Here is a 26187-nt window from a genome sequence, read left to right on the forward strand (position 1 = left end):
ATGTAGTATTTTAGAAGACCACTTAATACAGTATGTTGATTTAAATATATTTTAAAAATACACCAGGAAACCATAATGTTCTGTGTTCAATACCTGGATTACTTCTAGACATATAGCTTCATGTACTGTATGTATAAATGTATTATGTCCTTCATGAAGTAGCTTGTAAATTATTGACTCAACTTGTAAACTACTAACTTTAGAAGATAATTGTTTACATTTGTTAAGTGTTAAGCATTGATAGAAGATAAACTGAACATTTTTACAGGTCACCAGTGACCAGGATTCTCTAAGTGGCAAAGAACAATTCATAGATTGCTGGGGCACATTAAGGATTTGATGGCCAGGGTTGTCTAGGCTGTGAGTAAAAAAGTAACTCTTGCATTTTTTTACCTCTTTACATTGACAGGGATATTCAACTACTGTAACTGATCTTGAAAAAACCTCCATTTGCAAAAGTTCTATCAGCCACCAGGTGTCGCTCCATTCACATGATCTCTCTCGTGAATTCTGTGGGCCACTGCTGATGCTGTGAATTCAGAGGTAGAACCTGGAACTATTGCAAACTTTAATGGACCACATGACAAGCAGAATGACATGCATGAGCTGAAGGAGGCAATGATTAGCTGTCGGGAATCCTCTGGACTTCCTGCAGACCAGTATCTTTTTTTTAAAAGGTGATGAAGAATGGCCAAATTGCCTGGTGAAGCCATTGTCAGTGCTCTGTCAAAATATGTACAGTACAACCAGCAAGTGGTAGTGGAAGCTATAGGCTAGTATCATCGCTTACAAACTACTGGAGTGGCTCATCCTTTGAAAGATCTGCCTAATCACTGAGGCATGTCGTACTCTGCAGCCTTGTTCGTGTAAATGCATGCCACAGGTTAAACATTTACACACCAGATGAAATCTATAACAGATGCATAGAAAAACAAATAACATAAAATGTACTGCTTTTACAATCCTTTAAAATTCTCACAGCTCATTCTGTTAAATCGTATTGCAGTAATTCTGAAAACTGGGTATGACTGAATTTTAACTCATTTGTCAATTATGTTAATTTTCCACCAAGAGGAAGTACTGTGGTATTAAAGTCCTTAAATATCCTTAAGAATACATTTTACATTTCGAAAGGACTCACATTAAAAAGATCCCAATCAACATCAGAAAATCCTGATATACAATCCACCATTTTAGCAAGCTAAAAAAAAGCAACCTCTTCATTATTATTATAAAGACAGATAATGTTTCTTTATTTTATCTCAAACGTCACATTTTTACTGAGTAGCCGGATGCTGTCAGCAGTTTAACCTGTAAGTAATGTATGCAAGCAGCAAATAAAGTCAAGAGCTAAAATAGTTGGGACTATTTAACATTTTTTGGAAAAGGATATCAAATAAAAATAATAATTTATATTCCAATTCCTCACAGGTTTCCTAAGCTTTTTTGCATATATAACTAATAAATATTTTAAATAAAACAACAATAACACAGGACATTTGCTAACACGTGTATTCATCGCGAACATTATTTTCCAAAACCTCACACAGAAACAAACGTTAAAACCGTTTATGAAATAAACACTGTACTGTATAAGCTATTTCCAACTTGCGTCACAGTAAATATAATTCTCAATGAACTCCAACCCTGGCATTGAATCAGGAGTCCCCCTAACAACTTTGTAACCCAATCAATAAATCCCGATCGATAGAACCGGATAGGTCAAATAACACAACACTTATTAAAAAGATAATGATAAGTCGTATCTATGAAATACGAAATCTGCAGCACTGCCTATAGGCGAATGTACTGTATAACTCGGAAGCTATGATGTGTCAGTTCAGTTCACTACTCCGATCGCACGATGCACGGGCTGTAAGGAAGGACTAAAAAGTAAAACGTGTGATGCAGTTTGGTTCGTCCTTTCTTAAGAATTATTTAGTGAGTTTTTGCCGATGGCAATATGAGAGACTATGATGAAATAACAGCATTCCTCGGAGAATGGGGACCTTTTCAACGTGTAATTTTTTTTCTCTTGAGCCTCAGCATAATTCCCAACGGTTTTACGGGTCTCTCCATTGTGTTTGTGGGGGACACCCCGACTCATACGTGCCTGATACCCCAAAGTGCCAACATTAGCGCTGAATGGAGAAACGTCAGTATTCCCGTGGAAGAGATCAACGGGGAAACACAGTACAGTAAATGCCGGAGGTATAAACTGGACGTCATAAAAAAATTTTCCGACCAGAAGTTGGTACCGGGTGTTGATGTCCATGTTACGGAAATACAACAAGAGAGCTGTAAGGATGGCTGGGAGTATAACCGAGATACATACACATCCACCATTGTAACCGAGGTCGGTGAAGTTAAGTTCATAGCCTTTTGGATTTCCCTTTTGAATTAAATGTTACACTAATACAACTGTGGATGTTTATGCTAAAATAGTAAACTAGGAGGTGTTTAGCTAAGCATGATGGGAGAAATGCAACACGCATTTGGTTCCGTATTGCGCACTTTTTGGTTATTATTACATGCAACGAGCATCACTGGTGCTCACGTATTGTGAAAGAATACATTAAAACGTTTGTTACTCATTATCCATGATATTTCATCATTATAAATAAGTATTTGATTAGAGAAATACAATTTGTTATACTAATGTGATCGGCCAAGGTCACCTTCTTAATATACTTATGTTTACTTCTTAAGCAGACCAGCAGGAGACGTACAATAATTAATCTCGTTTACTGGCGGTTTTTGCTACAATATACTGTAGCACAAGAGTGGTGTTCATTCACACACGGAATAAATTAGCTCTGGAATAAATATTACTTTATCCCTTTATGTCCAATATAAGTCAATCATAAATCTTAAACGAGTGATTTATTTCTTGTAAAACAAATGTATAAAATATTAAACATTTTATTAAATATGCAATGCTGTGATGTTTAAAAAAGACTTCATATAAAATCGCAACAGTAAAAATTGATTAATTATTCTTTGTTTGGAAAATAGGAAAAAACATTGTTTGGGTATCGATATTGTAATGAGAAGATAAAAACAAAAAAGACTAAATGTAGCAAAGGGTAAAATGCCGTTTCCATCCTGTCATTGACAAATTGCTAAATGTAGTCAGTAAAAGAGAGAAACGAAAAGGGAAGAAAATACATCTATATTGACTGAAACTTAACTCTTTCCCTCTGTTAGCCAGTTACGTCTTTACAGCACCATGGAGCACAAACGTGTCCACACTTGATAGACTCTGCTCAGCCTCTCCTCCATTTATTGTGAAACTCTTTTACCAGCATGTGTCACTGAAACATCCACATGCTGTTTTCGCCTGTGTGTAAATGAGTGTATAGCCTTTCTCTACAATATGGAATATGTCTCTGGAAATAGATATTATACAGCATCTATAAACAAGCTGTCTTGTCGGAGGAAACTGTATATACAGTATAGTGCTTTGCAAAAGTATTCAGACCCTTGACCAATTCTCTCCTTATACTGAATTACAAATCCTACAAATTTATCCTTGGCCCTGTTCTCTGTGGTATTTTTATTTCAAAGCACTGAAACTCCAAATTAACATTTTAATGTGACATTGTTTCATGTTTGAAAATATTCTTTTCACAGATAACTAAATTTAAATGTAGGATTTGTTACTTTTGCAAGGCACTGCAGCTGTTGTATCTAAGGTTAATGTTAGGCAACCATGACTTTTTCCATCTAAGAAAAAAACAAAAAGATTTCTTATGTCAGTAATTAAATCATTACTGCACTGCATAAGATACATTGTGGTAATAGATCATAGTAGGAAACACATGTTTAAATGACTAATACATGCTGTACTCATGAAGGTATTTCTGACAAAAGGTGGACTACCCAGTCTTTAAATTTAATTTTTCCTAATTCTGTTAAGTGTGACTGTATCGTTCATACATAGCTAATGCATGGTTATCAGGTGTCTCTGATTAAGAAAGTGCTACTAAGACTTGCATTGCATCAGGTTGCATTGTGCAGCCTCTGTATCATTTGTGCACTGTGCTCACAAAACTACATGCTGTTGCCTTTTTTAGTTTTTTTTTGTGTGTATATTTTTGCAAGGTTTCAAATTACTCTATGGCCCTTTAACATTCCCCATTCTGGATCAGTAATTTATTTCTGTCAACCATTTCCATGAAACTTATAGTGATACAGAAAATAATGCCACCCATGTAAAATGGTACACAGAACAAGTTAGTGTTTAATTTTGTTAATATTCTTTAATTTCTTAACTTAAGCTACTTATAGAAAAGGCGCTTTTTATAAGAGCATAAGAAAGATTACAGGTCCTTGAAGTTCATTTGGTTGCTAGTAGCTACAATATTCCAGGATCTCATTTGGCTGTTTCTTGAAAGAAGCCAGGGTATCAACTTTGACAGCATGGTTGAGTACGTTCTTCGAATAACTCTGTGCAAAAAAAAATCTTGCTTACTCCGTTGTTTTTCATGTTTTTTTTATATTTGAAATGGTTAAAAAATTCTAGAAATCATGTATGTTTTTCTTTAGGCAACACATTAGTCTCTTAAAATTGATAAAAATAGTCTTTTAAAATTTATAAAGGTATTATTAGTACTGTGGAAATGCAGGAAATGTAAGAGAAATGTTATGGATATTACCATCTCCTTCAGTTTTTTCCAGATACCAGTAAGTAAAGTACCTTATAATACAGTAACTAAATATTGTCTTTGCAGTGGGACCTTGTCTGTGAAAATGAATGGAAAGGCCCTCTGACATCCTCCATCTTATTCTTTGGCGTACTAACTGGAACATTTGTGTCTGGGCAGCTGTCTGACAGGTAATACTTGAACACTGTTCTGTTCAGTAAACTGTCACGTTCATTTGGTATCTCTAATTTGTCGGTTGTTTGAAATTCAGTACTGTCCTGCAGCTCCAAGGCAGCCAGCAATTCTGATCTCACCCAGCCCTGCACTTGGTTCAGCTTCTTTTTTTAGCAGATGCTACAATATAGTCCTTATAAATCCAAAAAACGGTTGTCTTTGTAACCAATTATGTAATTTGTAATGTTGTTTTATATTTATAAGTTTTATCTGAAAATGCAATATATGTTTAATGTCATACAGTAGCAGTACATTTTACAATATATTTTCTAAGTCTGTGTGCAGTTCTGTACTTCAATAATAATAATAATTGCTTACACTTACTGTATATACCACTTTTCTGGACACTCCACTCAAAGCGCTTAACAGGTAATGGGACTCCCCTCCATCAACACCAATGTGCAGCCCCACCTGGATGATGCAACGGCAGCCATAGTGTACACAGTACGCTCACCACACACCAGCTGTCAGTGGGGAGAACAATGGAGTGATGAGGCCAATTCATAGATGGGGATTATTAGGAGGCCATGATTGGTAAAGGCCAGTGGGAAATTTGGCCAGAACACCAGGGTAGTACCCCTACTCTTTTTAAAAAACAATGTGGTATTTTTAATGACCACAGACAGTCAGGACCTTGGTTTTACATCTCATCTGAAGCATATTGCCTTTTTACAATATAGTGTCCCTGTCACTATACTGGAGCATTAGGACCCACACGGACCACAGGGTGAGCATCCCCTACTGGCCCCACTAACACCTCTTCCAGCAGAAAACATGTTTTTTCTGGGAGGTTTCCCATCCAGGTACTGACCAGGCTCCTACATGCTTAGCTTCAATCAGCTGCCAGTTGTGAGTTGCAGGGTGATATGACTATTGGCACTGTTCGTGCTTTCACATGAACTGTATAGTGCAATTTAATGTTTCAGAACAAGCGTACAATTGATTTGAATGATTGTTTGCTACTTCAATGACTGTTTACCTTGTGCATTTTGTTTCACTTGGCAAATGAAATTGCATTTATCGTTGGCCCTGAATCATCTTTTTAACTGTGAGTATTAAGTTATTATTTCTTATTTTGTAGGTTTGGAAGGAAACTAATTCTGTTTGCTACAATGGGAGTTCAGACTCTTTCCAGCTTTATCCTGGTCTTCTCTCCATCATGGGTGGTGTTCTGCTTGTTGTTTTTCATTGTGGGGATGGGACACATCTCCAACTATGTGGCAGCATTTGTACTGGGTATGCAGCTGATCTCCCTCCCATTTTGAAACCCGCTGCTCAATTACTGCAATCATTCCACCTGCTTCTGTTTTGACTGCAACAGTTCTGAATTTCTCTACCAATCTTGTGTTAAAGGAACAGAGCAGTATTGCAATTTGTATTTCTAACTGTGGCATCTGAGAAACAGCTGTGTTTGGTACTGTTGACCTATTCTCGTACTTGTGCTGGACTATAGTTTAAATCTGAAAACTACAATTAGTGAGAGAATGGTCTTTAAATCATTAATATCTTAATTATGCTTTTAATTGTCTATAAGCAAAGTAGGTTGGTGCTGAATTAAAATATACTAATTTCACAGTCATTATCATGTGATCAAACATATTTAGACATGCTATATACAAATTGGTTCAAATATGTTTAAGTTTTAAAGAAAATGTATTGTCTGTCAACAGGAACAGAGATATTAAGCAAATCCATTCGTATTATTTATTCCACTCTGGGAGTGTGCGTTTTCTTTGCATTTGGATACATGGCATTGCCTTTGTTGGCATTTTTTATAAGAGGCTGGAGGATGCTGCTGTTGGCCTTAACTTTGCCTGGGCTGCTCTACATTCCTCTGTGGTGGTAGGTCTATAATATATGGGTTTCATTTATGTTTGAGCAAATCCAAACAGTATTTATTTGATTACAGATGTTAATTGCTCTATTAACCAGGAATCTATTTCCTTAAAATGTAAGGTCATTCATACCTTTACTTTGCATGCTTCATCTCCCCAATGATTTGCACACATCAGTCACAGATGTTTCATTGTTTTACACTTAATGATTCTTTTCATTTTTATAATTTATTATTTTTAATTTGTTTTCCTTCAAATTGCTGAAAAAATCCAATGCTAACATATAACTGTTGATATGGCAGCAACCCATCACTGTATAGTCTATCTAGCTTTTGTGGTTTCAAATTCTTGTGCTCATTATGTAATATTCTATCCTTACCGTTAATCATTTCTAACAGCTTTCTGTGATGCAGGTTCATTCCTGAGTCTCCACGGTGGCTGCTGTCTCAGGGCAGAGTGGAGGAAGCTGAAGCCATACTGAGAAAGGCTGCCAGAATGAACAGGATCACTGCACCAGATGCCATATTCCATCCTATTCAGGTAGGGACCTTCCTCATCTCTGTTCCACTGAACAAACTATTGCTTCAAAACTTTGGCCAATTTCCATTTCAGGAAGCACACCTTTTATTCCATTAAGAGACAAAAAAAACATCTGCAGAAAATAGTGTTTCACTTGTTGACCACTGAGTAGTATACAAGAAATTGTCGTGTGATTAGAGTACAGTACCTAGCATGGCCTATAAAATATTTGATTCTAAGAGTTGTAATTTCTTCTGTGGCAGGTGTATTCTGGGCCAGTTAAGTGAACAGTACCAAAGCTGGTTTGTTAGAGATTCAATTCTTAGACTTTGCATATCAGTGCTGTTACATGTAATCATGTTCAATGCAAGTATAAGCAGTCAAGACCATTCCTCACACAACAGCTGTGATGTATCTTTACATTTTTTCTCTTCAAATGCTTAAAAGAAATTGAACAGAAAAGAGGAAATCGAAAAGACTCCTTTATATCTGGAGATTTTATATCTGAGATTATCACAGAACATTACAAATGAAACAGACACTTGTAAAGTTTGCATACAGTTTGTCTGAATCCTAAATCCCACATTGTTGAAACAATCATCACTACCATGTGAGGCACGTGGATGAAAAGGGAAGGATACAATTAGCATCAAACATCACAAGCCCTGGCATACATTTCACATGAGCACAAATACTTTACTGTTACAAACACACAGTCGATATTGTAACAGTTCCCTGTATCAATTAGTGTTCAAGTAGTGATCAAGAGTGTTATTAATGTTTCTCCTTACGTTGTCATCATTATACACTACTTGTTTCGGGTTTAAATAGCAATGTTTGATAGTGTCATTGCTAATCTGAACACAAGTGAGGCTGTAGCCTGACTTAGGGCGTGGAGTAGTTGGAGTCTAATGTGAGAGAGTTGGTGAAGTACTTTTTTGAGAAGAATTAGTTTGGCAAATCAGTGCATTTCTCAAGCTTTGGTCTGAATTTTTAAGGTGATGGGTTAAGGCTGCATAATTTTGTGTGTGTGTGTGGTGTTTCATTTTGTTTTCTCCCAACTCCTTACATAAACTTTTTTAAATGTTTTTTTTCTTCTTTTCAACTTGTTGTCAGAACATTTCAATAAATGATCAGATCTCCCATGGAAAGGCATTTGTTTTGACATAGAGTATATGGAGATATAACCATATGAATACAAAATATTTAGATTTATATTGTTGAGCAGAAAGGTGACACAGTGGTTAGTCTTTCTGCACTGGAACCCTGGGTTCAATTCCAGACCTGGTGCTGTCTGGGTGGAGGGACTTATAATGTTCTCCATGTGTTCACATGGGTTTCCTCGGGGTCTTCCAGTTTCCTTCCTCTGTCCACAGTCCCACTGTCTTAACATACTGGCAGGTTAATTGGCTTCTGAGAGAAATGGCCTTGGTGTGGGTGTGAGTGCATCTGTGTATGTATCTTTGTGTGCTACACAATGATGGACTGAGATACTGTCCAAGATGCTTGCCAGGATAGGCTCTGGGCCACTGTAACCCTGAGCTGAATGAAACCCGTAAATGGATGTCTGGATGGATTTATTAATGTAGTAATAATAATAAAATAGTTAGGCATGAATGGGGCATTCAACTCCAGTAGAGATGCTAAGAGGCTCACACATGAATATTCCCAATACTCTGAAGTGCTTCTTAGTTGAACATTAAGACCATGTAGGGTCATGAATTCTTTTGTCATTCATGGCAAAAGACAAACATTGTGCAGTAACCTCATTTGAACCCCTGCAATATCGCTAAAGAAAAAATATTGAAAAGATTTATCTTGGATATGCATTGTATTTAATTAAATATTTTTTTATATCTGTTTTATACAAACAGCTGTCCAAATGATTTTTGCACAATAGGTTGTTTAGAAATGATGGGGAAACAATTTTGTGATGCATTATACAGTACAAAAAAGCCACATGTTCGCTCAACATATTTGACATTTTATTAAAGATATAGAACAATGTGTAGGACACCAAAAGTACAGGTCTAAGTTGTTTTACGACATGTGTTCTGTAGGCTAATGAAACGACTTCTGAAAAAGCTCGCCCTCACAATGTCTTTGATCTTCTGAGGACCAGTAACATCTGCTGCGTCACTGTTGTGTTGTGTCTTGTGTGGTAAGTACCAGAATCATACTGCATAATGCATTTATGTACAATCCATCATAATTTTCTACTTTTGAATAATTGGTGTGTCCATGATGATATTAGATCAGATAAGCAGTTAATGCCTCCTCAAAATCTGAAAGCATTCAGGACAACTGTTTGTGCAGGAAAAGGGAGCCATATGTCAGACTGTTTACACAGTCCTGTCATTAGGGAAGAGTTCAGCAATGTAGGAAGCAGGATGCAGGTACTGTGCTTATTATAATTTTCACATAACATTAATATTGATACTCTTTAGGCCTTTATCTCTTCAGAAACACCTGATACACATGGGGAGAATTCAACATCTGTTCCTGCAGTCAGCTCACTACAATATGTCAGAAACGTGTTTATTGTTTTTAATCAAGTTAAAGCTAAGTGAGGATTTTTCTGACATTGTACTAAAGTTTGCAAACTGTGTACTCCAACCCTAAAAATACCCCTGCCTTCTTCTTTTCAGGATGATACTATCTATGGGATACTTTGCCTTATCACTGAACACTTCCAACTTGCATGGAAACCCCTATCTCAACTGCTTTTTCTCTGCGGCCATTGAAGTCCCAGCATATTCTGCTGCTTGGCTGCTCCTCCGGTTCTGTTCAAGGCGATTATGCCTTTTCTTCACACTTTCCTTAGGAGGAGGAGTGCTTCTTTTCATTCACCTTATACCACAAAGTAAGACTTTAAGCCACAAATATTGGCACTGTTCCTAGACATATCCCAAAACATATTTGGAATATAGGAAAATTTGTTTGTGGATTTTTTTTAAAATCCAACCAGTTTTGGTTCACAAACTAACCAATTAACATTTTATTAGTTGTTCTGAATAGAGTTTCATATAAAAGCCTGAGAAAGGACAGGGGTGCCCAACACTGTTCGTCAAGAGCTGCTGTCCAGCAGTTTTTGCAGGGCTCTATAAATCTCCAGCTTTCCAAGAGCAAGGAAAGGCTTTGATTTGTTCATTTCAGCAAATAATGAATGCTAAAAAATATCAATTAGGTACTTTTAAAAAACCTTCTGTATGTTTTTTAGTGGCATTAAAGTAATTAAATTTTTTTTTTCATTTTCTCAGATTTAATTTCCTTAGCAATCGCTCTAGAGATGCTGGGGAAGTTTGGAATGACATCTGCATTTTCCATAGTTTATGCGTTCACAGCCGAGCTGTACCCCACAGTGGTGAGGAACATGGCTGTGGGAGCTTGTTCCATGTTTTCCAGAATAGGGAGCATCATTGCTCCCTACTTCACCTACATGGGTAAATCTTTAATCCGTGTACCCTTCTTATTAACAGCTTTCACAAGAAAAAAGATACAAAACCCGCACTGGGGAATTATCTTGATATTGGTACTGTATACTGTATATTTATTTGCAGCAAAGCTAATACAGTCGTTGCTCCAATCTGAACTAAATACTGTATTCATGCTGTACAGCACTTTCTTACTTTATCAGTGTGTTTTTTTCAGTGAATTAAAAAGGTGGTCATTTTAAGTTTGACAAACAATTATTTTGACCATTTTCAGTACCAGGAACTGAAAAATAAGGATGAAAAACATGTGGTTAATTCTCTAATTCAGTAAGTGCTAATTTTAACCATCAATTCAGTAGCAAAGTACAAAATAAATATGATCAAGCTTAGTTGTAATGAATTTTGTCTTCCCACAAAGCTTCATATGTTAAAATACAGACAGTTTTCCATTATGGGGACAGTGCGGTGGCTTTTTGGCTAAGGATCAGCGCCTGTGGATGGAAGGTTGCCGTTTCATATCCTGCGGCCAGCAGAGGAATCCTACTCTGTTGGGCCCCTGAGCAAGGCCCTTAACCCCAACTACACCGTGGGTGCCATATAAATGGCTGACCCTGTGCTCTGACCCCCAGATTCTCTCCCTGTCTGTGTGTCTCATGGAGAGCAAGTTGGGGTATGCGAAAAGACAAATTCCAAATACAACAAATTGTATATGACCAATAAAGTGATCTTAGAAATAATAATAATTTTCTTATGAAGTGTACCTGTAGGTGTGTTGATTTCAGGATCTGGTTCTGTTTCACAGGATCTCATGACAAGTTTTTGCCTTACATTCTGATGGGAAGTCTGACAGTTTTCTCAGGGGTACTGGCCCTTCTGTTACCTGAAAGTTTTGGAATGCCTCTCCCTGACACCATTGTACAAATGCAGAAAATAACATGGTAAGATTTCTTTTTTGACTGTGAAGGTCTGTTGAGAATTTGTTCAAAAATTGTTTGCTAAAATGCTGTCAGCTTTATCATTTTCAAGTTATATGTGGAAAGGCATCATAATATCTATTATTTTCAGATTTAGTATTTTAGAAATATTAAAACACTCATGGTGTTATTCAGATATTATAATGTTCTTTACATAAGACTTATAATTTTTTTAAATTGGCTCCTTGCACCTTTTTTGTTTTCTGAATGAAAGTTTAAAATCATGTCAGGGAACAACTTATTTTACCTTTTTTTTCCTCTTTAGGTGTAAGAGGACAAAAACGTCTTATAATCTTAACGATAGAGTTGAAGTGGAACCAAATAATTCTGCGGTTTTCGAAACTGAGACACTGTGATGGGATCCTTTTGGAACTTTGAATCCTTGGGACAAACCAAGTCCAAGTCTATACATTATACACAGTGCCATGAGCACAATTCAGGGAAAACATGTTCTGATACACTTGACTGTACTGACCATATAGTATAGAAGTTTTGTTGTATTCTACTCAGAAATATGGAGAGACAGGCACATAATAACAGTTTAATATTTTATTGAATCCAAGATATTATACTTTGTGCTGCACTGAATAGGCAGTTCATGACAATTAAGCTAATATCTGACAAGGAAAGAAATTAATATTTTAGCCCTTCATTGAAGCCTTACCTCTAAAGCAGTACAAGTTTTGCCAGTAACCATTTTATGGTGATTTGGAATCACCATAAATCAGTGATCTGGAATATTTGATTTAACTTCATGTTGGTTTTAGAGCTTATACGGTATCTTAAATGTGTCACAATCAAAAAGAAAAATTGCCTCAAACGTGACTTTGTCTACCTCAGAAAAAGGATTACATTATGATAAGTTTTAGTGCTTTAAGTATTTGGGAAGTACGCCACTGAATGTGTCTGAAACATTTTGAGGTCGGCAGTTCCAAACAGTAATGTTAACACCTACCTCATTCTGCGTACGAATTTAAATATTCTGCATAATTTTAAATACTTTTAAATGAATTATTTTAATCAGCAGTAAAGAAAACATTTTCATAATAGGGGGTGATTTGTCAGAACACAAATGCAAGAGAAATGCTGCTGTGAAAAATGATGAAGTGCCGTCAAAGCGGCGCCTCGGCTTTATATAGAAAAGCGGGAATTGCGGGAATATAGAAAAGCGGGAAAAGCAGGAATAAGCTCATTAACATAGATCACAAAAGGGTGATCTGGTCAGAGCAGTAAAACCCTGGAAAACCGTGAGCTCTTGTGAGAATGTGATGCTTTCCCAGGGCAACCGCCAGCCGAAGAATGCCGTCATGACGCATACTGTAAAAGCCATATGTTCCACTCAGTCGATCGGTAAATTTTCCTTCATAACAGCTCTAATTGTTAACCTCTGAAATATTTTATAGAATTATTTTAATGTTTCATAAAATTGTATTTATGGTTAATGTGTTTATAAATTTCTTCTGATGGTATACCAGGAATTCCGAGAAAGTCAATGCTAAAAATATAATAATCATTAATAATAATGGGTTTTAGTTGCAGCAAGAGCATTCATACTTTGTTTTATCTTCAACATCTCCATCTTACACACATACAGTACAGTATATAGAGCAAACAAAATGGTGTATATTTAATTTTTAATGTCATTAGTGTTTGAGTTGGCGAAAATCTTCATACAGTATATACAAACAAGAACAACTATCCACCTACTGAATAAACTTCTTTCCATACATTTTGCACATCTTGTTGATGTGTTCTTAGCTGATCTCTGTTTTCATATCATATAGTAAAATAAATGTAATGCTTCATGTTATAGTATGGAATTTAATCCACTTTGTGTAGCTATGTTTTTGAAAAAAATAGTTGAAAAAATGTAATTTTTTATTAAAAAAATTGAGACATTATGGCGTGCCTATATTCCCTGTATATGGCCTGTAAAACCATGTAAACTATCCATCCATCCATGTCCTAGTAGGAGCCTATCCTAACAGACACAAGGCAGGTTACACCCTGGGCAGGAAGCCAGTCCATCACAAGAAATACAGATACAGACACACACTCACACCAGGGCCAGTTTTTCCAGGAGCCAATTAACGTACCAGTCTGGCTTGTGGTCTGTGGGAGGAAGCTGAAGAATCTGGAGGAAACCTACATGCACATGAGGAGAACATACAGTACAAGCTCCATTGCGCTGATACGTATGTTGCACTATTTAAACAAAATGTAATGCACTGTATTTCTGCAGATTCCAAACATACTGTTTAACTTCACACAAACAAGCTTAATATGATTAAATATATTACATAATTTCTTAAATCATAAGCATTGTTCAGAAGATCCCTCAAGAAAAGTGGAAGAATGCCTGAATCTATTAACTGTGGTGTAAGTATTGGAAATATCAAGTTTCTAAAAGCGCATGATGTTAGAGAAGAATGCAAACTGCACACTTTATACCAAGAATTCCTTTTATTTAAAATTTCTAAGTACAGGTATCATTATTTTTTGTTTGCTTAAATGCGAGTCATTTAGGCCATGCACTAAAACTATAGCTTCCCTTGTTTTTGGAAGTTAAACAAAATTGTGATAAAAATGCTATATTCAAATTGATAGCCTTACCTTATATACTGTAAATGTCCTGACATGTCCTAATATTGTGAATATTGCATATTATACTGTAATACAGTCTATTATAATTTATCATATTTAACAGTAATGTTTATTACATACGGTATTATGACATTGTACTAATTGTAATAAACATTACAATAAGAACATACTGTAAATATAGATAGAAAAGGGTCCATGTACAGTAGCAGTATGTGAAGACTAAGATCTTTCCAGAAAATACTGACTCTATCAAAATGGCTCCTCTTTAATGACTTCAGGATCTCTTGTTTCAGCTGAATCTTTCTTTTTATTTGAAGCATTTCTGGTTTTTAACCTGTGAGGAAATGTACAATACACATTAAAAACATAACAATTGGATTGATCATTATAGATCTTATTAACAATACAATGTGGTCCCCAGAATCAGAGCAAAAAATAAAATAAAAAATAATGTATTAATTGCCAACAGATTCAGCAGACCTCAAGTCTGAAGTCTGCTTCCCACATAAATTCATACAATTTACACAAAAGCAAGGGGGATGAGAAGTCTGCTCGGGAAAGAGTAATTTGAAAGCACATATCTCCCATTTGCTCACCCTTTTCTTTTCTGCATCTGCTCAACGGTCTCTGGCAGTGGCTTTCCGAAGCTTTCAGGTAGAAAGAAGGTGAGGACAGCTGCAAGAACAGTGAGACTTCCCAAAATAATGTATGGTAGGTACTTAGAAAATGTGCCTAGCAAAAGAGAAGATTGCATGTTCTCAAAATCCTTCGTTCATCTGAAAAGAAATCAAGTCATGTGATGGTTCAGTCAGGAATCTGATTTTCCTGCAAGATAGATCACTGAAGTGCTAGCATGCCAATTCACTTTCCCTTTCAATTCACCAGATGAGTAATTAGCCCTAATCTGTTAATAAACAAGCATGCCCAATGAATGGCGCGGTAGGGGTATGTACCTCTGCGTCTCATAAAGCAGTGAGGCGCAAGGTAATACCGAAAAGGGTAAATGAGACATTCGAAATGGCAATGAAGCCTGCCAAAGTTTCATTCGAAAGATTTTACACTGACAGCATCAATAATTTATTTATATGACTCAAGGGCTGACATTTGATCACTGTCATTTGTCGTTACACTTGTATTGTCAAGATCTGATATATGTCTGAGATGCTTAGATATTATATGCTTTTTGTATTCTGTCTGCACAGATATTCAAATACACCTAATAATATAATATTAAATGTTATATACTATATATACAGTATATTGCAGGATCCCATTTACAAAAATTTAATATTATTTGATCAATTAAAAAACCTTCAATCCTGGAGGGCAATTGTAAATTATTTATCAATTTAAACATGTACAGTACTTATGGAATGTACATGCAGAATGTGACCTTTTTTTTAACTGTCCATTCAAGCAAACACTAGAGATTACAGTAGCTTTTGTCCTTTAATGGAAATGTACATATTTTTGAAGAACCCAATAACTAGACAGGGTGCGTCTGTGCCAAATATGACAAGGTCTTATTCTTTGATGGGGTCTGGAATGTTCAATTCCATTCCTCTGAAATAACAGACATGTCCGTCTTTGTAAACAGTAAAAACATGCTCCGCAAAATGCAAGGTGCTGGTACAATCATTTTAAATCACTTGACAAGCTGGAAGAGATATTTGATATTATTGAGATAAGTGTGTTTGAACCCTTTATGTTCCATTAAAAGGAAGTGTACTGTATCATTGCCATCTTACCCAAATGGATAAAGTAAGGAGCAATAGAGCTGCCTATTCTGGAGACCATTGTACAGGATCCCACAGCAGTGTTTCTTAATACTGTAGGATAGAGCTCCCCGGTGTAAGCAAACACTAGGGCTGTTCCAATAGACATGCCAAACTTTCCTACCATCTCCAAAGTAACAGCCAAGATGGGTAAACCTGGAAAAATATTGAAGAATATATTTAGATAAATGACAGTCAACACCAGGCTAGTTGTGCAAGTTGACAACATGCATTTCTTACTTTGTGGTACAAGCTGAATGAAGAAAAGCACTCCCCCACCGAGAATCATACTAGCTGAGGTGCATAGCCTCCTGGGCAAATATCGAAGGAATATCCAGGTGATTGTGTAAGCAGGGATTTCAATAGCAGCAGAGATAAAGCAGTTGAGATATGGATTTCCATGTAAGTGGGACGTGTTCAAAGACAAGCCAAAGTATCCCATACTTAAAGTCCACCTAAAAGAAAAAGCTTACTTAGCAACAAGATACTGCATACTAAAACAGACAAAAAGGGGCTTAATCCCTAACATTTTTGGAAAACTTTCTTTTTCCTCCTTCATATTTTATTTACAGTGTCTTTTTTTCAAAAACTATACAGTACATCTCTTTAACAGGGTCCATATTATTTTATTAAAATAAAATTAAAAACAGTTCTATCCCTGATCAGCTACCTGTACATAAATATAGCATGGATATCTTATTTGAGTACAAGTTTACTTTATCCATTTTGAAGCAAATGGGACATGTAAATGTCCCTGGCAATAGCAGGTATCATATCTGCTAATATCACATGTATACCGAAGGATTCTGATTGTCTTTCATATTTCTGTCTCCATAAATCATAACCTTGCGGTCTCTTGCACTCACAGAACCCCCCCCCCCCCCCACAAAAAGTTAAACAGCAGACTGCTGTTTCTCAGTTCATTAATTCACTTTCAGATTCCCAATTCAAATTGCTCTGAAAGGCTTTTGCAGACATATTTTCAATAATTTTTAAGGGCAGCTACTAACAGTAAATCTGCTACATTCTTTAATGCTTTCTCTCAGTTGTAATCTTGGATTTGGATTAAAAAGGAGAAAATAAAAGTGTGAAATGGATTTTGGAAACAATTAGATTTCATTGCTGACTAACAAGATAAATGCCAACAACCAGAAAATGTCAGAAGGACCTGTAGCCAGGTTTAGCATTATAATTGAACTAATGGCAGCAAAATTATGATGTGCATTTTGATATTTAAATATCATCCATAAATAAATAATCTTAAATCAACAGTGCTGATCTGTAAAAGTTACAAATGATGTGTCTTAAAGGCTGTTTTCTAGTCCAAAGAGATTCAACATGCCAGTGAAGGCAGCCTAGCTGTAATCACTCAATATGACCAAAGCTCGTAGACTGTAATCACTTAAGGAACTGATAACACTGCTTGTACTTCTTGTTCTGATTCTCCATACTATGAAGCACCCCCTCTTGCTGATTATGATTCTTGGAAAAGGTTATAATTCATTTTTTTTACAGTGCAATAACGGTTGGACTTTCTCTCTTCAGTCCCTTACCACTGTCCAAACTTGCACTCACACTGAAAACAGTCCAACATGGAAAGGGTATATTGAAAGCTTCAAAGTCAGGAATTGTGGTTTTCTAGAAGTAATGAAAAGAAATCATCCTGGGAAAATCGAGGTTGATTTTATTTATTTTAGGGGAGGGAGGAGTTGAGTGGTATTGACCAGAAAAGAGGAAAAAGACAGAGAAACATCTCGTTGCTCACCACACAAGAAACAATATGAGTGTGGTGTGGCGAATGTTTCTGGTCCTTAGAAGATCAAGGAAGCTATTGGCATCCTCTTTTTTAGATTGAGTCTCTTCACCCTATAAAAAAAGAATATTAGTATAATTCACATATTCATAAAGGCCTTTTTTTGCAATAAAATAAATGTCAGAGGTGTAATTTAATACATTTACAAGAACCTAGTGCTTGTCACAGGAAACTCCAAAAGGAGGAAAATAAACATATGAAGTAACCCAAAGCTGAAATTAATTTCAGCACAGGTTATCCTCTGTTTGCTTGGAAAATGACTTTCAAACTTTTCTTAAAATATCAAACCATTTTTGTTAACTGGAATGTGAAAATAATCCCGGTCACTTAGAAAATGATCCTTGATGCTTTCACAGAGACAAAATAAATTTTTCTGTTATTTTGGGTTTATCTAAACTGTGAAACATAATGCCTTTTTGATACATCCATACATATTTGACTTTGATGGTTAAATTTGATTAAATTCACCGGCTGTGCTATATGCGTCTGAAGTACGTGGTCAGTGCTGATGTACAGTACAGTATGTGCTATGCGCATCACAGTGGCAGGAATCTTCCCCTGCTCACCACTAGAGGGCCCCTAACACCACCAAGGCAGCTCTCTAATTATTATTATTTATAATAATTGTTTTCACTTATATATCGCTTTTCTGGACTCTCTACTCAAAGTGCTTTACAGCTAATGGGGACACCCCTCCACCACCACCAATGTGCAGCATCCACCTGGGTGATGCAATGGCAGCCATAGCGCACACCAGCTATCATCGGGGAGGAGAACAGAGTGATGAGGTTAGATTTTACAGATGGGGATTATAAGAAGGCCATGATTGGTAAAGGCCAATGGGAAATTTGGCCAGGACACCAGGATAACACCCCTACTCTTTTCAAAAAACACCCTGGGATTTTTAATGAACACAGAGAGTCAGGACCTCGGTTCTACCTCTCATCCAAAGGACGGCACCTACAGTATTTTACAGTACAGTGTCCCCATTACTATGCTGGGGCACTGGGACCCACACAGATCACAGGGTGAGTGCCCCCTACTGGACTCACTAACACCTCTTCCTCTTCTCCTAAGAAGTCTCCCGTCCAGGTACTGACCAGGCTCACACCTGCTTAGCTTCAGTAAGTTGTCAGGTGTGAGGTGTGAGCTGCAGGGTGATATGGCTGGTTCAGTTATGGCTAGTTGTTCCTCTCTGCCTGATTGTGGCTTGAGAGTGTTTTATCAGCACCACCTGAGCTTCTAAATCTATATTACATTCTCACACAAGTCCTGTTCGATCAACTTAGAACCAAGCCATTGGCTCTCCAGCTAAGGTGCTCTCTTCTCATCTACAAAACCCTTAGGGAATTTTTCTATATTTTTTCTGTCATCTTAGAGAAGAACCCAAGTTTTCAGACAACTACACACTGGCTCTCTACCTCCTCTTGAGGTCTTGACCCTTTTGCTGGTGAAAAATCAATCCAAAGACCTACTGTACACTGTCACATATGTCATTAATTTGTTGGCATGTTTGAGAATAATTTAATTGCTATGAAAACAAACTTAATAGTTGTATTTAGCAGATATTAAAGATCACTTGCATGTGTAATTAAAATGTGTTGTTTATGGTAGTGAAAAGTGTACAGTTAACAGCAAATTTACACATTGAGTCTAATGTGGTCAAGATAGTGGGATAAACTGTCCATACTATAGCAAGAATACAACTTAATCTGTAAGGCTATAGCAGGGACTGGTCAGCATTGCTCCAGGGATCAGTGGCAGTCCACGGATTTAATAATAATAATAATTATACTAATAATTGCTTACACTCCATTCAAAGTGCTTTTTACAGGTAATGGGGACTCCCCTCTACCACCACCACCAATTGGATGATGCAACGGCAGCCATAGTGTGCCAGAACACTCACCACACATCAGCTATTAGTAGGGAGGAGAACAGCATAATGAAGACAATTCATAGATGGGGATTATTAGGAGGCCATGATTGGTAAAGGCCGATGGGACATTTGGCAGGATGCCAGGGTTACATCCCTACTCTTTTCAAGAAACGCCCAGGGACCTCAGTTTTACGTCTCATCCAAAGGACAGCGCATTTTTACAGTATAGTCTTCCCATCACTATACTGGGGCATTAGGACCCATACAGATCGAAGGGTGTGTGCCCCCTACTGGCCACACTAGCGCCTCTTGCAGCAGCAACCTTAGTTTTTCCTAGGAGGTCTCCCATCCAGGTACTGACTAGGCACACATGTGTTTAGCTTCAGTGGGTTGCAAGTTGTGAATTGCAGGGTGATATGGCTGCTGGCAAGATTGAGATTTAAGATTGAGATTGAGACATTGAAACTAGATGCTGCCAATATCAGGAAATGTGACATGTAGTAACACTATACAGCTTGTGTCAAAATTTTATTCCTTACTCCTCTGTAGATTTTACCCTGTAGGAATGCAAGAAGTCACAGCATAGTTTTGGCATTTGAAGTTAAAGAAAGGCCTACAGGAGAATTGAACAAAAACACACCTTTATTCTCTCAAATAACTTTAAAGCGTTGGCCATTTCTGTGTGTTCATATAAGTTTTAAAGGGACTTACACTGATTTACAATAAGACTGAATATATATTCTGAAATCGAGCTGTTAGAGAATGTCACATACCCTTTCTAGTCAGCAAAAAAAATGCCTTACCACAGATGTCTGTAGGCTTTAAAATGTAGAGATCTAAGTTCAGACCAGACCCACAGACCAAGCTCTACAACCTGTTTTAACAGAGTCCCCATAGAATTCAATTTTCTATGTCCTTATTTGCTTTCTCATAAAACCTGGCCTGATGATCCTCTTACCTCTTACCACCGCTTCTGCAGTACTTTGTTCAGTACTTCCTCTTAAAAATTATCAGAAAAACTACTTAACCTCATTTTCCATTTTAAGAAAAGGGGTCAAGGTTTACCTCTGATGGATGGAATATGACTTCAGGCGGAGTGATCCCATTCCTCCTTGCTGCCTCTCTCAGTATGGCCTCAGCCTCTGCCACTCTGCCCTGAGACAGCAGCCACCTTGGTGACTCGGGAATCAACCTGCATCATAGACGGCTGTTAGAGAATCTCTTAGCACAAGGGTGCAAGCCCGTAACCAAACCCTTTTCCATTTTCAACCAGCCACGAAACAGGAGACCTACCACCACAAGGGGATATAGATGAGCCCAGGCATTGACAAGGCAATCAGGAGCATCCTCCAGTCTCGTATAAAGAAGGCCATCAAAGGGAGCATCATGTACCCAAGTGCAAAGAACATGCACACTCCCAGGGACGAATACAGAACACGCAAAGACCTGGTCAATATTTCTGTACCTGCAGAAAATTGGAAAATATTTGTTAAAAATATTTTTAAAATGTAGATTGTATTGTGCATTTATTTCTTCCTGTCAAATTATATTTTTATATTTGTAATATTATATGATATTACTATTAACAGTTGATTATTTTATAAATGTTTTACTGTTATACTTGGGATCCCTTTAGGATGTCTTCTACTCCTTACAGTATACAGTATATCTGTTTTGTTCTGCAGAGCTCCAAATGAATAGAACCAAGCCAAATGCCAGTCAGGACATGTCTACAGTACATCACTCTTGACAGCTACATTAAAGGTGAAACTATGCATCTTCTCACTGCAAGAGAAAAAGAATTTGAATCATCTCTGTGGGTTTTTTGTTAGTTAATGCTTGTGTATTTGTTTTCAGATTCTTCCTTTGTGCAATCTTTTGGTTCAGTACAAAGCTATCATTAATGGAAATTATATTTTGCTCTTAACAACAACAGACATATTTCAACCACAAAGCCAGGAAAGTATTAGTCTACCCAGTACAAATGCTGCCACATAGTTGGAAATCTGGCCCAGTCCCACGATGAAGAATAATATGCAGAATACCTCCCAGGATGGAGCAAAGACTTGGATGAAAGTGAAGACAGTCTGTATTGCCATTGTTGCGAACAGCACTGGCTTTCTGCCAAACCTGCTCAGCGTTGAAACAAAATCAAAATTAGGGATGGTACACAGAGTCTTAGCTTCTGTTCCTTGTTCTTAGGTCACAGTAAAATACTGTGATCTTTAGAGTGTTACTACCTGTCAGAGAGCTGTCCGGAAACAAAGGACCCACACAACACTCCCAGGAAGTAAATAGAAGAGGTGAGAGGCTCTTTCCATTCGTTGTTGCAGACAAGATCATACTAACAGAAAAAGTTAAATATTATTGTTGTTTTTTGTTGTTTTTTTTAATAAAGTTTTATTCATATAACACAGTATATAAATATATACAGTGCCTATAGAAAGTCTAAACCCCCCTTGGACTTTTTCACATTTTATTGTGTTACAGCATGGAACCATGATGTATTTAACTGAGAATGCTTGCCACTCTTCAACACAAAGTATTCTATAATGTCAGAGTAAAAAAAAAAATCCAGACATTTTCCTAAATTAATTAAAAATAAAAAAGTTAATATTTGGTAGGACCACCTTTAGCAGCAATTACAGCTGTGAGTCTCTTTGGGTAGGTCTCTATCAGAGTTGCACATCTTGACATTGGAATTTGTGCCCATTCTTCTTGGCAAAATTGTTCAAGCTCCATCGAGTTGAATGAGGACCGTTTGTGAAAAGCAATTTTTTAGTAATTCCACAGATGCTCAATTGGATTGAGGTTTGGGCTTTGACTGCGCCGCTCCAGGACATTACCCTTTTTGGTTTTAAGCCACTCCAGTGTGGCTTTTGCTGTACGTTTCGGGTCATTGTCCTGTTGGAAGATGAATCATCTTCCAAGTCCCAGTGCTCTTGTGGATTGCAGTACATTTTCCTCCAGGATGTTTCTGTACTTAGCTCCATCCATTTTTCCTTCTATCCTTATGAGTTATCCAGTCCCTGCTGCAGAGAAGCATCCGCAAAAGCATGATGCTGCCACCACCACCATGCTTCACTGTAGGGATGGTGTTCTCAGTGTGATGTGCTGTGTTAGGTTGGCGCAAAACATAAAGTTCAATTTCTTCTTGCCACCCTTCCATACAAGACAGATTTATGAAGTGTGTGTGCTATTGTTGTCTCATTCACAGTTTCTCCCATCTATCATAGAGGACTGTACCTCCTTTACAGTTGGTATAGGCCTCTTGGTGGCTTCCCTTACTCTTCTTGCCTGGACACTCAGTTTTGGAGGACAGCCAGTACTGGACAGATTTACAGTTGTTCCATATTTTCTTATCTTTTTAATAATGGACTTCACTGTGCTTCGAGGTATATTCAATGCTTTGGAAATGTTCTTATATCCTTGCCCCTTACTGGTATTTTTCAAGAACCTTGTCTTGGATCTGCTTGAATTGTTCTTTGGTCTTCATGGTGTAGTTGTCACAGATGTCGGAAGGGACAAACCATGGAATGGCAGGAAAGCAAAAAAGACCGTATGCGTAGCAGTGAGACGGGGGTTAGCCCGGGCTCAGCTGTTCAGGAAACGCCATATAGAAACCTATGTCCTCAGGTAGCGGACATGAGGGGACCTGGTGCTAGGCGGGTTTCAGGACATCCGAACTTCAATGCTGAGCGAAGGAGAATAAGAGACATGGAAATATATAGCCCCAGAGAGAGAGAGACACCGGAAGGAGACCAAAGCACAGGAAACTAGGGACAGGACAGAGTGGGAGTGCCCTCTGGCTGCGGATGGTGTGACAGTAGTGTTTCCTTGGAAATGCACTAAGTGGAGAAGCTCCCAGACACAGGTTTATTTATTCTGAAATCATGTGAAACGCCTCAACTGTACACAGGTGGACTCCAGTCAAGTAATTCTGTGACTTGGAGAAGAAGTGGTTACTTCAGAGGTAATCTGGTATGTCAAAGCAAGGGGGTGAATACTTATGCATTCAATTATTTTCTGTTTTCTATTTTAATTAATTTAGTTTTTTTTTACTTTGACATTATAGAGTACTTTGTGTTGATGAGTGGCAAACATTCTCAGTTAAATATATATATGGTTCCATGCTGTATTTCAATAAAATGTGAAAAAGTCCAAGGGGGACTTTCTATAGGCACTGTACATTCAAGCTTTCAGCACTTTTCTGTGTGAAGTTTGTCTGCTCTTCCTAAATTTGTACAGCTTTTTGCCAGACACTTCAGATTTCTCTCAGCACACAAAGAAATGCAATTTTGCTCTGAATTGTCTGTTTCTGGAGAATGTTCCCAGCATGACCATTTCTGGTTATATAACTAAAACCAATGAGCTTGACAGACCTCCTCTCATTTGTGGCTGGATGATATTAGGAAGTTAATTAGCTGACAAAAAAAATATGCCAAATGACTTCTTCTTGCTAGTATCTCATGCTCCATCAGCCCCCCTGGACTGGTTTAATTGACCTTGGGTATAAGGTACCAGCTCCATTTTCACATCAGGCTCTGTGAGTGACATGTTCTAATGTGTCTCCAGGGCTCATACATGAACTAACAACTTGACTCTCCTTGCTGGCAGTTTAAAATCCTTAAACTTAAAATCCTATATTAAATACATTTCAAAAAACAAAACGCAAATGTGGAAACACATGATCACTTCACGGAAAATGTAGCACTTTGCACTTTGGTACACTTACCTCTGTTACAACAGTGGACTTGTACATCTCTTTACTGTATTCCCACCCATTGAGACAGCTCTCCTGTTCTATCTCACTAACATTTACATCCACACCTGGGATGTAATTCAAATTAGAGAAATTTCTGATCACATCCAGCCTGTATCTTCTGCACTTGCTGGGTTGTTTCTGTCCATTGACTTCTTCAAGGGGGATAGAAAAATTTCTCCATACAGCACTGACATTCACACTCGCAGGTATAAAGCATTTATGAGCTGGAGTGTCACCCAAGAACACGATGGAAAATGCGCTAAACCCATTTGGAATCGTGCTTGCACAAAGAAGAAAGAATATTATTTGCTGAAATCGTCCCCAATCTCCCAGGAAAACTGTTATTTGATCATAATCTCTCATTATGACAGCTAACATCAACAGCTGGGAGATACTGTAAGTTTCTATTAATAAAATCATGGGGTAAGGCCACCTACATAAAGCAGCTGACAGAATGCTTTATCCAGATTGGACATCTCACTGTCATGTATTTAGAGTCCAGTTATTGCTGTCTATGAAATGTTTTACTAGAGCACAGTAAGAGAACTACATCATATGTTCTCGTCATTAATCATTGACATACAGTACTGTATTACTGATTTCAGTTAGGGCAAAGGACATCCTTACTGGTTCTTCTGTTTGTTTCTTGTGAAATGTGAAAATGTCTTGTGAAAACAATCCTTGTGACCTGCTTCTTCCAGTTAGATCTGTATTTTAAAATGTGTATGTGAGTTATGGGCTTTGAAATGGTATCAGCATGTTGTCAAGTTGTGTATGTCCTGGACTTTCCCCAGAGCTAAACATGCCAGAATCTTGAACACAAGTTTACTTATTATTTTGTACGTTTAATAGCAACTTTTTCCCTAATGTTGTATGTTTTGTGTTCTGCTGTATATTCTGAGGCATGTTTTGTGGTTAAAGACAAAACTACATGTGTAGGATTTTTAAAACACTTAAGTTTAAAATTGAGATTGAAATATAGTTATATTAGTGTATACAGTGCATTAATAAGTGGTTATGACTCTTAATAATAATAATAATTGTGGAGTCAGATCTTAACTCCCTCCAGTTTGCTGGGAAACTGGATGCCTTTCATCCTGGAAGATCTCCTTTATAAACATTTAGAGCAGAAACCTTCTTTACCTGGACTTTTCTTTGCTGATTTCCCTCAGCCCCTCCTTTTCATCGTATATAGTGACTGTCGGACCAACTGTCAAAATTATTTCAGTATGTCAAGTTTGTTAATGAGTGACTACTATGGTGTAGTAGTCAGAGCCTGGACAGATCCATTCTAGATCAACTGCGGTCATACAGTACTTTTTATCTTGAGATGAATGTGTGAAAAACAAAAGAAATTATTGTTGATTTAAAAAAGCAATATAATTCCCACAAAATCCATGTTCTGTGAGTCAATCCCATGAGTCTGTTGGCACAGTATGGTTCACAGTTACAAATATCTGGGCACTGTTTTTGATGACAAACTTAAATCCACTGAGAACACTGATGTCATTGTGAAGAAATCCAGCAGTGCTTGCACGTTTTTTTAAAAAAAGACTTCCTTTGGAGTCCAAAAAACAGAATTCTATCAACTTTTAATAGTTCTTTTATCAAAACCTTTTCTTCTATCTGTTGGTTCATATCAGTCGAAAAGACTAAAATCACCTTCAAACTGTTGTGAACCTCTAACATAATTGGGGAGCCTTTAGGAT

General features: G+C 37.3%; 2 protein-coding genes across 7 annotated transcripts; one reads left to right on the forward strand and one right to left on the reverse strand.

Moving 5' to 3' along the window:
• Positions 1–1805: 1805 nt before the first annotated feature.
• Positions 1806–13543, forward strand: LOC148650293 (organic cation/carnitine transporter 2-like). 3 transcript variants are annotated; one of them, XM_088603952.1, is made up of 10 exons: positions 1811–2356; positions 4734–4837; positions 5962–6116; positions 6551–6722; positions 7129–7255; positions 9295–9395; positions 9883–10097; positions 10495–10677; positions 11471–11606; positions 11908–13543. In XM_088603952.1, the coding sequence occupies exons 1-10, from the start codon at positions 1964–1966 to the stop codon at positions 11996–11998; spliced, it is 1677 nt and encodes a 558-aa protein (XP_088460078.1). In that variant the 5' UTR covers positions 1811–1963; the 3' UTR covers positions 11999–13543. The 3 variants fall into 3 exon arrangements, 2 of the variants coding, with proteins under 2 accessions (XP_088460077.1, XP_088460078.1); XR_015926072.1 differs by lacking the exon at positions 11908–13543 and having other exon boundaries at positions 1806–2356; positions 10495–11338; positions 11471–11608; XM_088603951.1 differs by lacking the exons at positions 11471–11606; positions 11908–13543 and having other exon boundaries at positions 1806–2356; positions 10495–11411.
• A 102-nt stretch (positions 13544–13645) lies between these two features.
• Positions 13646–25386, reverse strand: LOC148650294 (organic cation/carnitine transporter 2-like). 4 transcript variants are annotated; one of them, XM_088603947.1, is made up of 10 exons: positions 24449–25384; positions 21954–22057; positions 21689–21843; positions 21007–21178; positions 20779–20905; positions 17787–17887; positions 16262–16476; positions 15995–16177; positions 14843–14978; positions 13646–14580 (listed from the first exon to the last, which is right to left on the reverse strand). In XM_088603947.1, exons 1-10 carry the CDS (start codon positions 24896–24898, stop codon positions 14496–14498), a joined length of 1728 nt encoding a protein of 575 aa, XP_088460073.1. In that variant the 5' UTR covers positions 24899–25384; the 3' UTR covers positions 13646–14495. The 4 variants fall into 4 exon arrangements, with proteins under 4 accessions (XP_088460073.1, XP_088460074.1, XP_088460071.1 ...); XM_088603948.1 differs by lacking the exon at positions 21954–22057 and having other exon boundaries at positions 21759–21843; positions 24449–25386; XM_088603945.1 differs by having other exon boundaries at positions 15995–16476; positions 24449–25386.
• Between the last annotated feature and the right edge of the window lie 801 nt (positions 25387–26187).

This window comes from Lepisosteus platostomus, chromosome 13 (assembly GCF_059453375.1).
Source record: "Lepisosteus platostomus isolate fLepPlt1 chromosome 13, fLepPlt1.hap1, whole genome shotgun sequence".
NCBI lineage: Eukaryota > Metazoa > Chordata > Actinopteri > Semionotiformes > Lepisosteidae > Lepisosteus > Lepisosteus platostomus.

Bases quoted from the DNA above. Each gene is read 5' to 3' on its own strand.
- LOC148650293 (XM_088603951.1), top strand. From the start codon at position 1,964: ATGAGAGACTATGATGAAATAACAGCATTCCTCGGAGAATGGGGACCT. The intron at 2,357-4,733 runs GTCGGTGAAGTT...TTGTCTTTGCAG, and splicing joins CATCCACCATTGTAACCGAG to TGGGACCTTGTCTGTGAAAA. The intron at 6,723-7,128 runs GTAGGTCTATAA...TCTGTGATGCAG, and splicing joins CTCTACATTCCTCTGTGGTG to GTTCATTCCTGAGTCTCCAC.
- LOC148650294 (XM_088603945.1), bottom strand. From the start codon at position 24,898: ATGATTTTATTAATAGAAACTTACAGTATCTCCCAGCTGTTGATGTTA. The intron at 21,179-21,688 runs GTAGACTAATAC...AATTTTCTGCAG, and splicing joins TGTGGCAGCATTTGTACTGG to GTACAGAAATATTGACCAGG. The intron at 14,979-15,994 runs GTAAGATGGCAA...CTCTTTTGCTAG, and splicing joins TCCTTACTTTATCCATTTGG to GCACATTTTCTAAGTACCTA.